At 46.0% G+C, this 13003-nt stretch overlaps 1 protein-coding gene across 3 annotated transcripts in view; it reads right to left on the bottom strand.

Moving 5' to 3' along the window:
• Positions 1–236: 236 nt before the first annotated feature.
• The window catches only part of LOC120913385 (distal membrane-arm assembly complex protein 2-like), a 31109-nt gene continuing 18342 nt past the window's right edge, over positions 237–13003 (bottom strand). Inside the window, exons 1-2 of one of the 3 annotated variants that reach the window (XM_040323265.1) lie at positions 7919–8010; positions 237–1485 (exon numbers count right to left, since the gene is read on the bottom strand). In XM_040323265.1, the coding sequence (XP_040179199.1) occupies positions 283–1485; positions 7919–7951 (1236 nt within the window). In that variant the 5' untranslated portion in view covers positions 7952–8010 and the 3' untranslated portion in view covers positions 237–282. Of the gene's footprint in view, positions 1486–7918; positions 8011–13003 lie in introns of those variants that run through there. The other 2 variants (XM_040323266.1, XM_040323267.1) reach the window with 2 other exon arrangements.

Genomic DNA, 13003 nt, shown 5'->3' with positions numbered 1-13003 from the left:
AAAAGAAAGCTCTATTTGTGGGGAAAAAAGGACGCCAATTTTGTTTGGGAGCCACGTCGCACGACCGCGCAATTGTCCGTTAAAGCGACGCAGTGCCGAATCGCAAAACCTGGCCTGGGTATTTGGCTGCCTAAAGGTCCGGGGCTTAAGTGGTTAAAAGGGGTACGTTTTATCCTTTTGCTGAAAAAGCCATTGCGCAGACTGCTTTGTTAACAAAAGTTGCCAAAGAAAAGGTCTAGGAATAAAGATAATTTATATTCACAATACATTCAAACATTATTATTAACATTGCTGCGTCTTTTCATTTTGTTGACCCCACATCTTTAGCATCTCTTGAGGGCTCTTTCGATGTACAAGGAGGAGGTGCTTTTCAGAGCAGCTGGTCTTCTCTTCTTTTGGTATGTTGAATGTCTTAAATCCAGGATGCCCAACGGGATGCACCCCTAGTGCCATGAAACACATTCCAGTGTAGACATCATCGATTGGGAAAGGAGCAACAAAACGTGACACCAGGTAGAGCCATGGAATTAACCTACCCGAAAAAACATACCCTCCTCCTCCAGCATAGGGTGGGTAAAATCCAGAATAGAAAGATGGAGGGATGTAGTACTTGCTATGAGTGTCTCTGTAAGGTCTGGCTGCCTTGACAACATGTCCCATGTAGAGCGAAGAATGCCGCTGGCCATCTAATAGTGACAAGACTTGCACAATATTGGGAATTCGAGCAAACACGTCATCATCCCCCTTGAGGATATATTTAGCTCTAGCACAATGTTTATTTGCCCATCCTAAAAAAAGCTGGTCTTTCAAAGTCAGGTTGAAAAAAGTGTCCACGAAATCCCACTGGAGAAGGTCATAGGAACGACTGTTCTCATACGCCAGCAGAGGAGAGAGGTCGGGGACCTGTACTGTGCCCAAGAGAAACACTAACTTGACATTCTTACCCCCATAATTTCTCTCTCCTCCCCAACTGGCCCTTACTGCCTGCCGTTGAGCAAAATTCTGTGGAGAAGACTTAATGGCCAAAAGAAGAAAAGTATTGTTGAGTGAACATTTTTTGGGCTGATTAATAATCATTCTGTGATCTCGGCATCGACTGTAAGCCAGAAAGCTCTGTAAGAGATCTGGATAGGGATCCGTCACTTTTGCTTGCGGTACACTTGTGGAGTTGCCGCATGTCCATGCCATTGGTCCCTTTAAGTCCAGCAGCTGCAATTGCTCAGTATTCCAATAAGCTTCTGATCGTATTACAGCTTTCCGCAGTTTCTGTGCCAGGTTATGAAGGGTCGCCATGGACAGCTCTTCATCGCCTTGTAAAGAGTCCAGCTGAACCATGGGACTTCTGAAGGGTTCTGGAGAAACAGAGGGCGTCTCAGGGAGATGGGGAGGAGTAAAAGTCAAGTCTATGAAGATCTTGAGGGCAACCAACATGAAAAGAGCGAAGAGTGAGATGCTGAACTTCCGGCATCTCACCATAGTTGGTGGCTGGATGAAATGGAAACAACAAATAAATCGGTTTAGAATAAATAAATCAAATGGTAATTCTACATTCACAGTGTTATCTCAGAAAATACAGAAAAGGAAAAGTGAAGGTGTTTCCCAAAGCAACTGTTGGAATTCAGCATATTAACCCCTTCTTGAGGGTAAAACTGATGTTTTACCCTCAAGCCAAGGTTCTCAAACCAAGGTTTTACTGTATAATGAATGAACAAAAACAAGCGCATATAACAAGCACTAAAAGGCGCATTAAAAAAAAACAAAAACAAAAAAATCATTCCCTAAAGTCAATAATGCACATTACTAATGCAGTGTAAAAGCGCCCTTAAAGAGGAACTTCACTGGGGAATGAATAAATTAAAAGCCAGCAGCTAAAAAAATGCTGCTTCTGACTTTTAAGAAACAGATACTTTCCTGTCCCTGCAGGTCCAGTGTTGTCTTCTACACAGAGGATGCTTCTCAGGATTTCTGTTTCTCTGCGCCGGTTTTGGCATGGCTCCCAACTTTCCCTGATTTCGAGGGACTGTCCCTGATTTGGAACAATGTCCCTCTGTCCCTCATTTTTGTCTTATCCATATAGATGTTTATAAAATGCACTTATCTTTAAAAAAGTGTTTCCCAGTGTAATTGCTGTTGCATTTGTAAATGTTAAAAGCCAATATAAAGGAATAGTAGTGGTAAAATAGCCCTTGTAGATTTAAGAAACCTTTATTTTTTTTGTTAATTCTCCTTTAAGGGGGTGTGGCAGGGGGCGTGTGTCCTAGTGTCCCAGGGGGCGTGTGTCCTAGTGTCCCAGGGGGCGTGTGTCCCAGAGGGCGTGTTTGCTAGTAGGTGTCCCTCATTCCCATTTCAAAATGTCGGGAGGTATGGTTTTGGGAGCTGGCTGTTACTTCCTGGTGATTCATAGCAGTCTTCCTAGTGTGCATGCATGAGATGTAGCCTGCCATGCTACTAATCCTGCAGCCTCCTGGGATGTATGCAAATGGGTTTTATCCTATTAACCACTTGCTTACTGGGCACATATACCCCCCTCCTGCCCAGGTGAAATTTCAGCGACAATTTTGAAAAAAATACAATATTTTTTACTTCTTGCTATAATAAATATCCCAATTAAAAAAAAAAAAAAAAAAATGTTTCTCAGTTTAGGCCGATACGTATTCTTCTACATATTTTTGGGGAAAAAAAACGCAATAAGCGACTGGTTTGCGCAAAAGTTATACCGCTTACAAAATAGGGGACAGAATTATTATTTTTTTATTTATTTTTTACTAGAAATGGCGGCGATCTGCGATTTTTATTGGGACTGCGACGTTATGGTGGACACATCGGACACATTTTTGGCGCCATTCACATTTATACTGCGATCAGTGCTATAAATATGCACTAATTACAGTATAAATGTGACTGGAATTGAAGGGGTTAACACTAGGGGGTGAGGAAGGGGTTAAATATGTTTCCTATAAAGTGTTCTAACTGTAGGTGGAGGGGGGGGTGACTGGGGGAGGTGACCGATCTGTGTCTCTATGTACAAGAGACACAGATCGGTCTCCTCTCCAGAGACAGCACCGCTGTCTCTGTGTGAGCCGGCAATGACAGATGATCTCATATGTTTACATATGAGATCATCTCTCATTGGCCGCACAGATCGCATCGCAAACGGCCACTCTGATTGGCCGTTCGCGGCGATCTGTAATTGGCTGTGTCCAAGGGACACGGCCAACACAGATTTTCCCCGCTGCGCGCTCTGGAGCGCGCGCGGGGACCGCCCAAAGGGGCGGACGTCAATTGACGTCCTGTTGGCTTTTGGGATCCGCGCTGTAGCCGTCAATTGACGGCAGGCGGATCCCAAGTGGTTAAAGCTGCTGCTGTCAGAATACTATGTCCAGGCAGGGGACATTCCTTTATTCACTTCGCTTAAGGAGGCATTATACAGATCAAAATCCGGTCAGTTCAGCGGCGACCAGCCAAATTTCGACCAATGCAGCAAACAAGCTTGGTTATACAAAATCGACTTCTGTGCAACCAGCCTGTTGGATTTTTCCTGATCGATCAGTGCTGTGGGCTAAACCCGGCAGCACTAATCAGTGTATTCTAACAGCGGGGAAATCTCCGCTCTGTCAGAATACATTAAAGCGGTTGTAAAGCCTAAACATTTTTTACCGTAATGCATTCCTTCCATTAAGGTAAAAAAAATTAGGTGTCAGCACCCCCCCTTACCCTCCTTTTACTTACCCGAGACCTCTATGTCAATGGATGCAGCAGCGTGCTCAGGTGCAAGCATGCACGAGTGCCCCCATGGGAAGCCACTAGACACAGGGGAGGGGCCAGGAGCACCGGCGGGGGACCCGAAAAGAAGAGGAGGTTCGTGGCCACTTTGTGCAATTCTATTGTTCTATTGCACAGAGCAAATCAGCATAGACATGTTCGTTTTAAAAAACCACATAGTGTGCCTATTACGTCACTACGTTCGTGTTTGTTGGCTGAATAAGTCCTTCCGTGTGTAAGCATACCAAGTTCACGGACAACGCCCTTCGGAGCAAAATCCACGGAAAAGTCAGTTGGAAGTCCGATCGTGTGTATGAGGCTTTAGGGCAGGGATCCTCAAACTACGGCCCTCCAGCTGTTGCGGAACTACACGTCCCATGAGGCATTGTAAAACTCTGACATTCACAGACATGACTAGGCATGATGGGAATTGTAGTTCCTGAACAACTGGAAGGCCATAGTTTGAAGACCCGTGCTTTAGAGTGACTCTTTGCATTAGTGGAGGTTCGATCTTAGAGTAGTGAAGAGTTTGCTTTATTGGATGAATGGACTTACCTGCATCTAACAAAAAGTGAAGTCTCAGTGATCTAATGCTCCAGTGAGATTTTCTACTTTCAAAAAGAAGCAAGAAGACGTGTCCAGATATCCGCCGTGCTGACGATTGTTAGAGATCTCCCAAAATGGTGACCCCCCCCTATATGTCAGTTGTATGAATAGCACCCCCTGAGCATTGTCAAGAAGATCAGCCCATTCTAGCCCATGGGTCTTCAAACTACGGCCCTCCAGTTGTTCAGGAACTACAATTCCCATCATGCCCAGTCATGTCTGTGAATGTCATGCCGCGTACATACAACGTTTTTCGGGTTGTAAAAAATGACGTTTTTTTTTTAATGTCAATAAAAACGATCGTGTGTGGGCTCCAGAGCATTTTTCACGATGTAAAAAAATGGGCATTAAAAATTTCGAACATGCTCTAATTTTTCACGACGTTTTTAATGTTGTCGTTTTTAACGTCGTACAAAAAGGTTGTGTGTGGGCTTTAAAGTGGATGTAAACCCCAAAATATTTTTTTTTTTATGTCAAAATGTACAGTATAACATTTCCTATCATTTGTGCCCAGTCTTGCCACACAGAGTTAATCCAGCTCTGAGCAATCCTCTTTTATTGTTCAGTGAAATACAACAGACTTCCAGATAAAAACCAAGGTCCTTGCTTCTGAAAAAAAGTGCACAATTCACATCCCCTCCCCTGTGTTTTATTAAATGTTTTTAAAATATGGGGTGAGTCACAGTTCAGTGCCATGAGAAAATGCAACAGCCATCAGAACATACATAGAGCTGGAGGGAAGAGGGGAGGGGAATGTGAATTGAGCACTTTTTACAGAAGCGGTGTATGTCTGCAAGCAGTGCACGAGATATGTAAATAACCTGTCACTCAAGCAAGAACTTTGGTTTTTATCTGGAAGTCTGTTTTATTTCCCTGAACAATAAAAAGAGGATTGCTCAGTGCTGGATTAACTCTGTGTGGCAAGACTGAGCACAGATGATAGGAAATCTTATTCTCTACATTGTGACATCAAAAAACATTTTTTTTTGGGTTTACATCCACTTTAACGACGTGAAAAAAACGTGCATGTTCAGAAGCAAGTTATGAGACGGGAGCGCTCGTTCTGGTAAAACTACCGTTCGTAATGGAGTAAGCACATTCATCACGCTGTAACAGACAGAAAAGCGTGAATCGTCTTTTACTAACACGAAATCAGCAAAAGCAGCCCCAAGGGTGGCGTCATCCGCATGGAACTTCCCCTTTATAGTGCCGTCGTACGTGTTGTACGTCACTGCGCTTTGCTAGAGCATTTTTTTTTCACGATCGTGTGTAGGCAAGGCCGTTTTAATGATTGGGTTGAAAAAAACTTTGTTTTTTCTAGACCATTAAAAATTTCATTTTTTACAACTCGAAAAACGGTCGTGTGTACGTGGCATCTAGGGTTGCCACCTCATCCCTTTAAACCCAAACACATATTGATTACACAGGTTGTGTGGCTGACTAAGGTGGTAATTCAACTCACTTAGTACCTTATCTCAGGGTTTGACAAATTTGCTTGGAATCTAGGAGCCAGCTAAAAAAGTTAGGAGCCAGAAAACGCACCCCGTCCCGCCGAGCTTGTGCGCAGAAGCGAACACATACGTGAGCAGCGCCCGCATATGTAAACGGTGTTGAAACCACACATGTGAGGTATCGCCGCGATTGGTAGAGCGAGAGCAATAATTCTAGCCCTAGATCTCCTCTGTAACTCAAAACATGCAACCTGTGGAATTTTTTAAACGTCGCCTATGGAGATTTTAAAGGGTAAAAGTTTGTCGGCATTCCACGAGCGGACGTAATTTTGAAGCGTGACATGTTGGGTATCAATTTACTCGGCGTAACATTATCTTTCATAATATTAAAAAAAAAATTGGGATAACTTTACTGTTGTCTTATTTTGTAATTAAAAAAAGTGTAATTTTTTCCCAAAAAAGTGCGCTTGTAAGACCGCTGCGCAAATACGGCATGACAGAAAGTATTGCAACGATCGCCATTTTATTCTCTAGGGTGTTAGGATAAAAAATATATATAATGTTTAGGGGTTCTAATTAGAGCGCCTACTACGCAAACTCACTCCTTTTATTCCAAAAGAAGACTTGGCAGCCGTGGTGGGAGCGATTGTAAACTCCAGATTGGATTATGCAAACGCCCTTTACCTCGGTCTGCCAAAGTACCAAATCGCCCGTCTGCAAGTCGTACAAAACACGGCCGCCAGACTAGTGACTGGGAAAAAAACCCTGGGGATCAATCTCACCTTCACTGAGATCCCTTCATTGGTTGCCAGTAAAAGACAGAATTGTTTTTAAAGCACTCTGTCTAACGCATAGATGTTTCCATGGGAAGGCCCCCCTTTATCTATGCGAAAAAATAAAAGCTCACAACTCCAATCGCGTTCTGCGATCCACCAACCAAAATCTGCTTCAGATACCGAAAGCCAGATACAAGTCCAAGGGAGAAAGAAGATTTGCGGTTCAGGGTCCCAGACTATGGAACGCTTTACCAACCAGCATTCGGTTGGAGGAAAATCACTTAGCGTTCAGGAGAAAGATCAAAACTCATCTCTTTTGATATCAAAGGAGACAGGAACAACAAGCGCCCAGAGGCGATTTGGTTTGCATGTGCTGCACTATATAAGTTTTTCATTCATTCATTCATTCATTCATTCATTCAGGGAAGAAGATGGCAGTGAAAAATAGTGAAAAATTACATTAGAATTGCTGTTTAACTTGTAATGCTTAACTTGTAATACCAACGGCCACCACCAGATGGCGCCAGCTTGCACATCTGGTGGTAATAACTTGTAATACCAACGGCTCACCACCAGATGGCGCCAGATCACAAAAAAAATCAAGCAAAGTCGCCAGGACCCTATTTCTAGTCGCCATGGCGACCTGGCGACCGGGATTTGTCGAGCCCTGCCTTATCTGCATTAAATCAGCCTCAGAACCTGTGTAATTCATATGTGTTCGGGTTTAAAGGGATAAGGTGGCAACCCTAGCGGCATCAGAGTTTTACAATGCCTCATGGGATGTGTAGTTCAGCACCAGCTGGAGGGTCGTAGTTTGAGGATCCCTCTTCTAGCCTTTTAAAATCGATTGAAAAGTTTGACAAAGTAAAAAAAAAAAAACGATGCAATGAAATCTGCTTCCCTACTGCAAGTCATCTTTAGTACAATCAATGTCTCTTGTCATGCTAAACAATTTACGGTGACAACAGAAGGATGGTTTGAATGCCGTCCTGTGGCAATTGGCCACCTCGCTCATCACAGCATCCTGGCACATCTCCTGGGAAAAGCAAGTAACCGGCAAGCTCCATGGCAGATGCCCCAATAAAACGGACTGCAGTACGACAAATTCAAATGCAGTAACAAGAAATAAAAAAAGGATTGCATGCCTTACAGCCCTTATTAGTTTAATTAGATCGTTAGCACTAACGTGGCCACTGAGGCAGTTCATTCCAATCGGATAGAAGCTGAACACATCGGCGGCTCTGGGTGACAGGCAGCGAGCGCTGAGTGCGATACACAAATTGCCTTCCCCTGCTTTCCCTGTCATTCATATGCATGGCTTACCTTACAGGGACAGTCTAGATATAATTCCAACATCAACTCAGTGACTGGGCTCCTTTGCCACTCCCTGCCAGCTACCTCCTCCTGTTTACATGATTAGAGAAGCAGATGCAGCGAGCGGCCTCACTCCCCTCCTGTCTTCTCCTCCCTCCTCTCCGGAATAACTTTATTATCTGAAATAACCCAGAAGTCTCAGCAGCACTAAATTATTCAGCACCGTGGTTATAAAGCGATATCTTCTAGAATATGACATTCTCCGATGTAGAGAGCATTTCTGAGAGCCACAAGTGCTCCAGATACACTAATGGGTTAACAGGTCTATCCCTCTCCAGGACCGCAAGGCGCTTATGACATTAATGCAGCTAAAAGAAGAACTCTAGGCCAATTGATATAAAAAAAACAGCCATTATTTTATTCTTTGTGCCCTAAAATACTTGTTTCATTCAGCTAGCAAAACTCCCTTAGCCGGATTCAGGTCGACTTACGACGGCGTACCAGTAGATACGCCGTCTTAAGTCCGAATGCGCGCCGTCGTATAATTAAGCGTATTCTGGAAACCAGATACGCGTAAATTTGGCTAAGATACGACCGGCGTCGTATCTTATGTGCATATTTACGCTGGCCGCTAGGGGCGTGTACGTGGATTTACGCGTCGAATATGTAAATGAGCAAGATACGCCGATTCACGAACGTACGTACGTACGTACGTACGTACGCTCGTCGCTGTAAGATACGACGTTTACGTAAGACATACGCCGGCGTAAAGATAAACCACCAAAAAGATGGCGCAGCCCATGCAAGGTATGGGACGACGGAACAGCCGTCGTATTTTACGTCGTTTGCGTAAGCGTACGTGAATGGGGCTGGGCGTAGGTTACGTTCACGTCGAAAAGCATTGAGCCGACGTCGTGACGTAGGGAGTATTTGCGACGTGATTCTGAGCATGCGCGCGCATGCGCCGTACGAACGGCCCTCATTTACATGGAGTCACAAGTAAATTAAATGTAGCCCGCCCACTACATGCCTACTTTGAATTAGGCGGGGTTACGGTGGGCCATTTGCGCTACGCCGACGTAACTTAGGGAGCAAGTGCTTTGTGAATACAGTACTTGCCTCACTATGTTATGTCGGCGTAGTGCAAATGGGATGCGCTACGCCGGCATAAAGATACGCCGCCATACGTGAATCTGGCTACCTCTCTTTATATACTAAGCTGTGCATACCAGCTGAATTTTGAGATCAGGTGTGCAAAACTCATGGGTGGGAAGAGGGTGCTTGGGAGGGAAGGGGTTGCATGGTGGGAGGAAACAAAGGCAGCAACGATCAATAGCATTCCAAAGAGAAAACCGAGGACAATGACAGCGGCCGGCAATCAAGACCCAGAAGCTGTCCGTCAGAAGACATCAGCAGCCGGCGGTGAGTTCCCAGGAATGGCGCCTTGCTGGATTCAAGGCGAGTCTAGTTCCACTTAAAAGGGTAAGCACATCATCCACAATTAAATAAAGCATGGTCACCTATTCACATCAGTATTAAGGCGGCGTTGGACGGAGCGCAATTCAGCCGGTACAGCAGCAACCGTCCAAGTATGGATTTATTTTTTTCTAGTTATACTTACCTCGGTGGATGCAGCATCAGACAGATGCTGCATCTGTCCCCCGGGGTCTCTGCACCGAGAACCGAGCCACCGAAGGATCGGTTCTCACTCCTCCCCCGAGCAGAGAGCTGCTGCCTGTCAGTCAGCATTGCTTCTGCTCTACTTCTCAGCGCTCATTGGAGTGCTGAGCCATGGAGGGGCGGGGAGTGGCCGCCTCAGCTGCTCACTGAGACTGCCATCAATCAAGGCAGCTGGCGGATCCCGACTTGGAAGTCTGGATGACGCGCTGCCCCGACTGATGGCAGTGACGTCAGTGGAGAGCAGACTTCAGACCACTCTCTGCTGAAAACAAGTCACATGAGAGCAAAACGAATTGCACCCTTGTGACCCAGAGGAGAAGTCCAGCCTAAAACGCTCAGCTGGACTTCTCCTTTAATTAATATATGGGCAGGCTACTTGTACTAAAGTTAATTTCTCGATTGACACCAGTACAACCAGCCTGCCAGATTTTTTCATTTGATCATTACTGGCGGCTATAGCTGCCGGCAATGATCATTGTATTCAGACAGATGGGAAACCCTGCTCTCAAAATTCAAAGGTTACATGGGAGGGACTCCCCCAACCAATACTGACTGTGTTGATAGGGGAATCAAGCAATTTTCTTTGGGTTGCAGGAAAGAACATTGCTTAAAAGTGGAGCTCCACCCAAAAGGGGAAGTTCCACTTTAATGCCTCCTCCCTCCTTCTCTTGCATAAATTTAACTTTTGGGGAGGGGGGCGGGTACTAGTTTTTGACAGGTACTCACTCCCACTTCCACTCCGATTGCTTAGGCGATTGGAGGCGGAAGTTCTTCTCCCCCGCAGTCTTCTGGGACATGGGACCAGTCTCAGAAGACTATGGGACCATTCACAATGTGCAGCGCGACTCGCGCATATATGCACCAAGCTGCCAACAGTAAAGATGCCAATGCTGAAGACAGAAAATCAGAACGACCGGGTGAGCACATCATGGGACAGGTAAGTGGCTGTCTAACCTCTTTTGAATTGCCGGGAGGCCGTCAATAGACGTCCTCCTGTGCTCCTACCAGTGCCCACAGTGACACGGTGCACGGAGCATGATGGGACTGTGACGTCATAAGAGGCCTATATAAATCGGTGCGAGCCGCGCACACAGCATTACAGCGGGAGGAAGCGACGTGTCAACATCGAAGAAGAAGAAGAAGGCGACAGAAGCCAGGGCACCCCCCGCCGAAGAAGAAGCCCAGGAGGGGGGCCGCTGTAAAAGAGCTAAAGAAGAAAGCGCCCCCCCCCCGGCGGAAGAGAACCAGATGGCGGTGAAGACACCCCCCTTCCCGCAGAAGACATCGAAGAAGCAGGCCCCCCCTCGTAAAAGAGCTAAAGAAGAGAGGGGGGCCCCGGAGCTGACTAATAAATTACTTTAAAACCCCTGTGTAGTGTTTTTTTTTTACATTTCTTTTCCTCCAGGTGAATGAGTAGGGGTACAATGGGCGGGGGGCTGGCATCTGGGGGCCCCCTTCTTAAAGGAGGCTCCCGGATTCCGATAAGCTCCCCTCCCGCAGACCCCGACAACCAGCGGCTGGGGTTGTCGGGAAGAGGCCCTGTCCTCATCAATATTGGGACAGGTGCTTTGGGGTGGGGGGGCCACAGGGCGCCCCCCTGCCCCAAAGCACCTACCCCCCCATGTTGAGGGCATGCGGCCTGGCACGGTTAAGGAGGGGGGGGCGCTCGCTCATCCCCACCCCTTTTCCTGACCGGCCTGCTGCTCGGATACGGGTCTGGTATGGATTTTGGGGGGAACCCCACGCCGTTTTTCCGGCGTACGGGGTGTCTCCTTAGGCCTGGTATGCTCTTGTAGGGGGAACCCATGCCGTTTTTTTATTTGAAAATTGGCGTGGAGTTCCCCCTCAAGATTCCTACCAAATGCAGTGCTTGGTATTGGCAGGGATCCAAGTTGGATCCCCGTTCAATATCATGCCGCGGCTAAACGCAACCGCAGCTAAAAGCACTGTACAAATGCAGCTAATCGCTGTGCCTGGAGTCTTGAATTCCAGCAAAACGTAAACATGCTTTTATCTGCGGCAAAACAGCCGTTCGTGTGAAAGGTGCCTAAGCCGTGTGTTGGTACTTGGGGTTGTAAGATTGGGCCCTGGTGTGTCAGATAATTGCTGACTGGGAGTATCCTATGAGGAGTCATGCACAGTCTGCGCAGCATGACAACCCAAAAAGGTTTTAAGGATAATTCTTGCTTTCGATACAAGGCCTAGGACTGGCCACCATATTTTCCTCTAGGTGTTTTGGGACTTTGCTGTTTTTTCCCTAGCAGACAAGTTAGTATGCAAAGGCAACTATGGAACACTCTGAGCAATCATTTGCAGCTCTGGTACACCAATGTGAATACTAAACTGCATTAGAGTGATCTGTAAGGACAATCAGTTCATTTTTGTATTTGCATGCAACATCTATCCCCAAGCTGATACAGTGATAACGCTCATCCTACATAATAATCTACATAAGCTCAATGCCTATAGACAATCAGACAGTACATTCTTGTATTTAGCTAGGTCATCATTAACCCCAAATGTCATGCATACCCAAAATACACACACCCTTACTTATGACTTCCCCCACATATGACTGCTGATACAGTATAGCAGCTATATACCCAAGCCTCCTGTACACCTGCAGTGAAATGCTCTACTAAGCAGAAAGAAGCTGAGTAAATAATGAACATGACTTTTACAAATGTCAGGTGCCCTGCCAGATGTTAGAAGTCTGACTCCACTCCATCACCATGGGGCATACTGTCATACTGATGCAAGTTAGGTTATGCAGAGCGCTCATTTTGGAGACTTTACCTATAGCAGTAACAGAATAAATTTTAACCCTGAATTTCTTCACAATATGCCGTCATGAGGGCCATATAAAATACATGTATTGACTTTTGTAGACCCCTTTCAAACTGAGGGCGTATTGCAGGCACTATAGCGTTAAAAATAGCGCCTGAAATCCACCTTAAAAGTGCTGCTCTATTGTCTCCAGTGTGAAAGCCTGAGGGCATTCACACTGGAGCGTTGCGCTAGCAAAACGGTAAAAAAAGTCTGACTAGCCGCATCTTTGGAGCGGTGAAGGAGCGGTGTGTTTACTGCTCCTCCACTGCTGCTGCCCAATGAAATCAATGGGACAGCGCGGCTATACCGCCCGCAATGTGCTGCTTCAGTTTTAACCCCTTCTCAGCCGCTAGCGGGGGTTAAATGCGCCCCGCTAGTGGCCGATATGCACTGCGAATCCGCCCATAGCGTCGGTGGGTAAAAATAGCGGAGTTTTACCGCCGACGCTATGGACGGCTCAGTGTGAAAGGGGTCTTAATGATAGTACTGTAACATACCAAGTAATGTAGAAGAGTATAAGTGACAGAGAATAATTATACTGCATCCACCGGCCGCAATGCTGCCCTTAAAGAGGAAGTAAACCCT

The sequence above is a fragment of the Rana temporaria genome, chromosome 9, assembly GCF_905171775.1.
Source record: "Rana temporaria chromosome 9, aRanTem1.1, whole genome shotgun sequence".
Lineage (NCBI taxonomy): Eukaryota > Metazoa > Chordata > Amphibia > Anura > Ranidae > Rana > Rana temporaria.
Note: the sequence above shows the minus strand (reverse complement) of the source record. Positions and strands in the feature narration are given on the sequence as shown.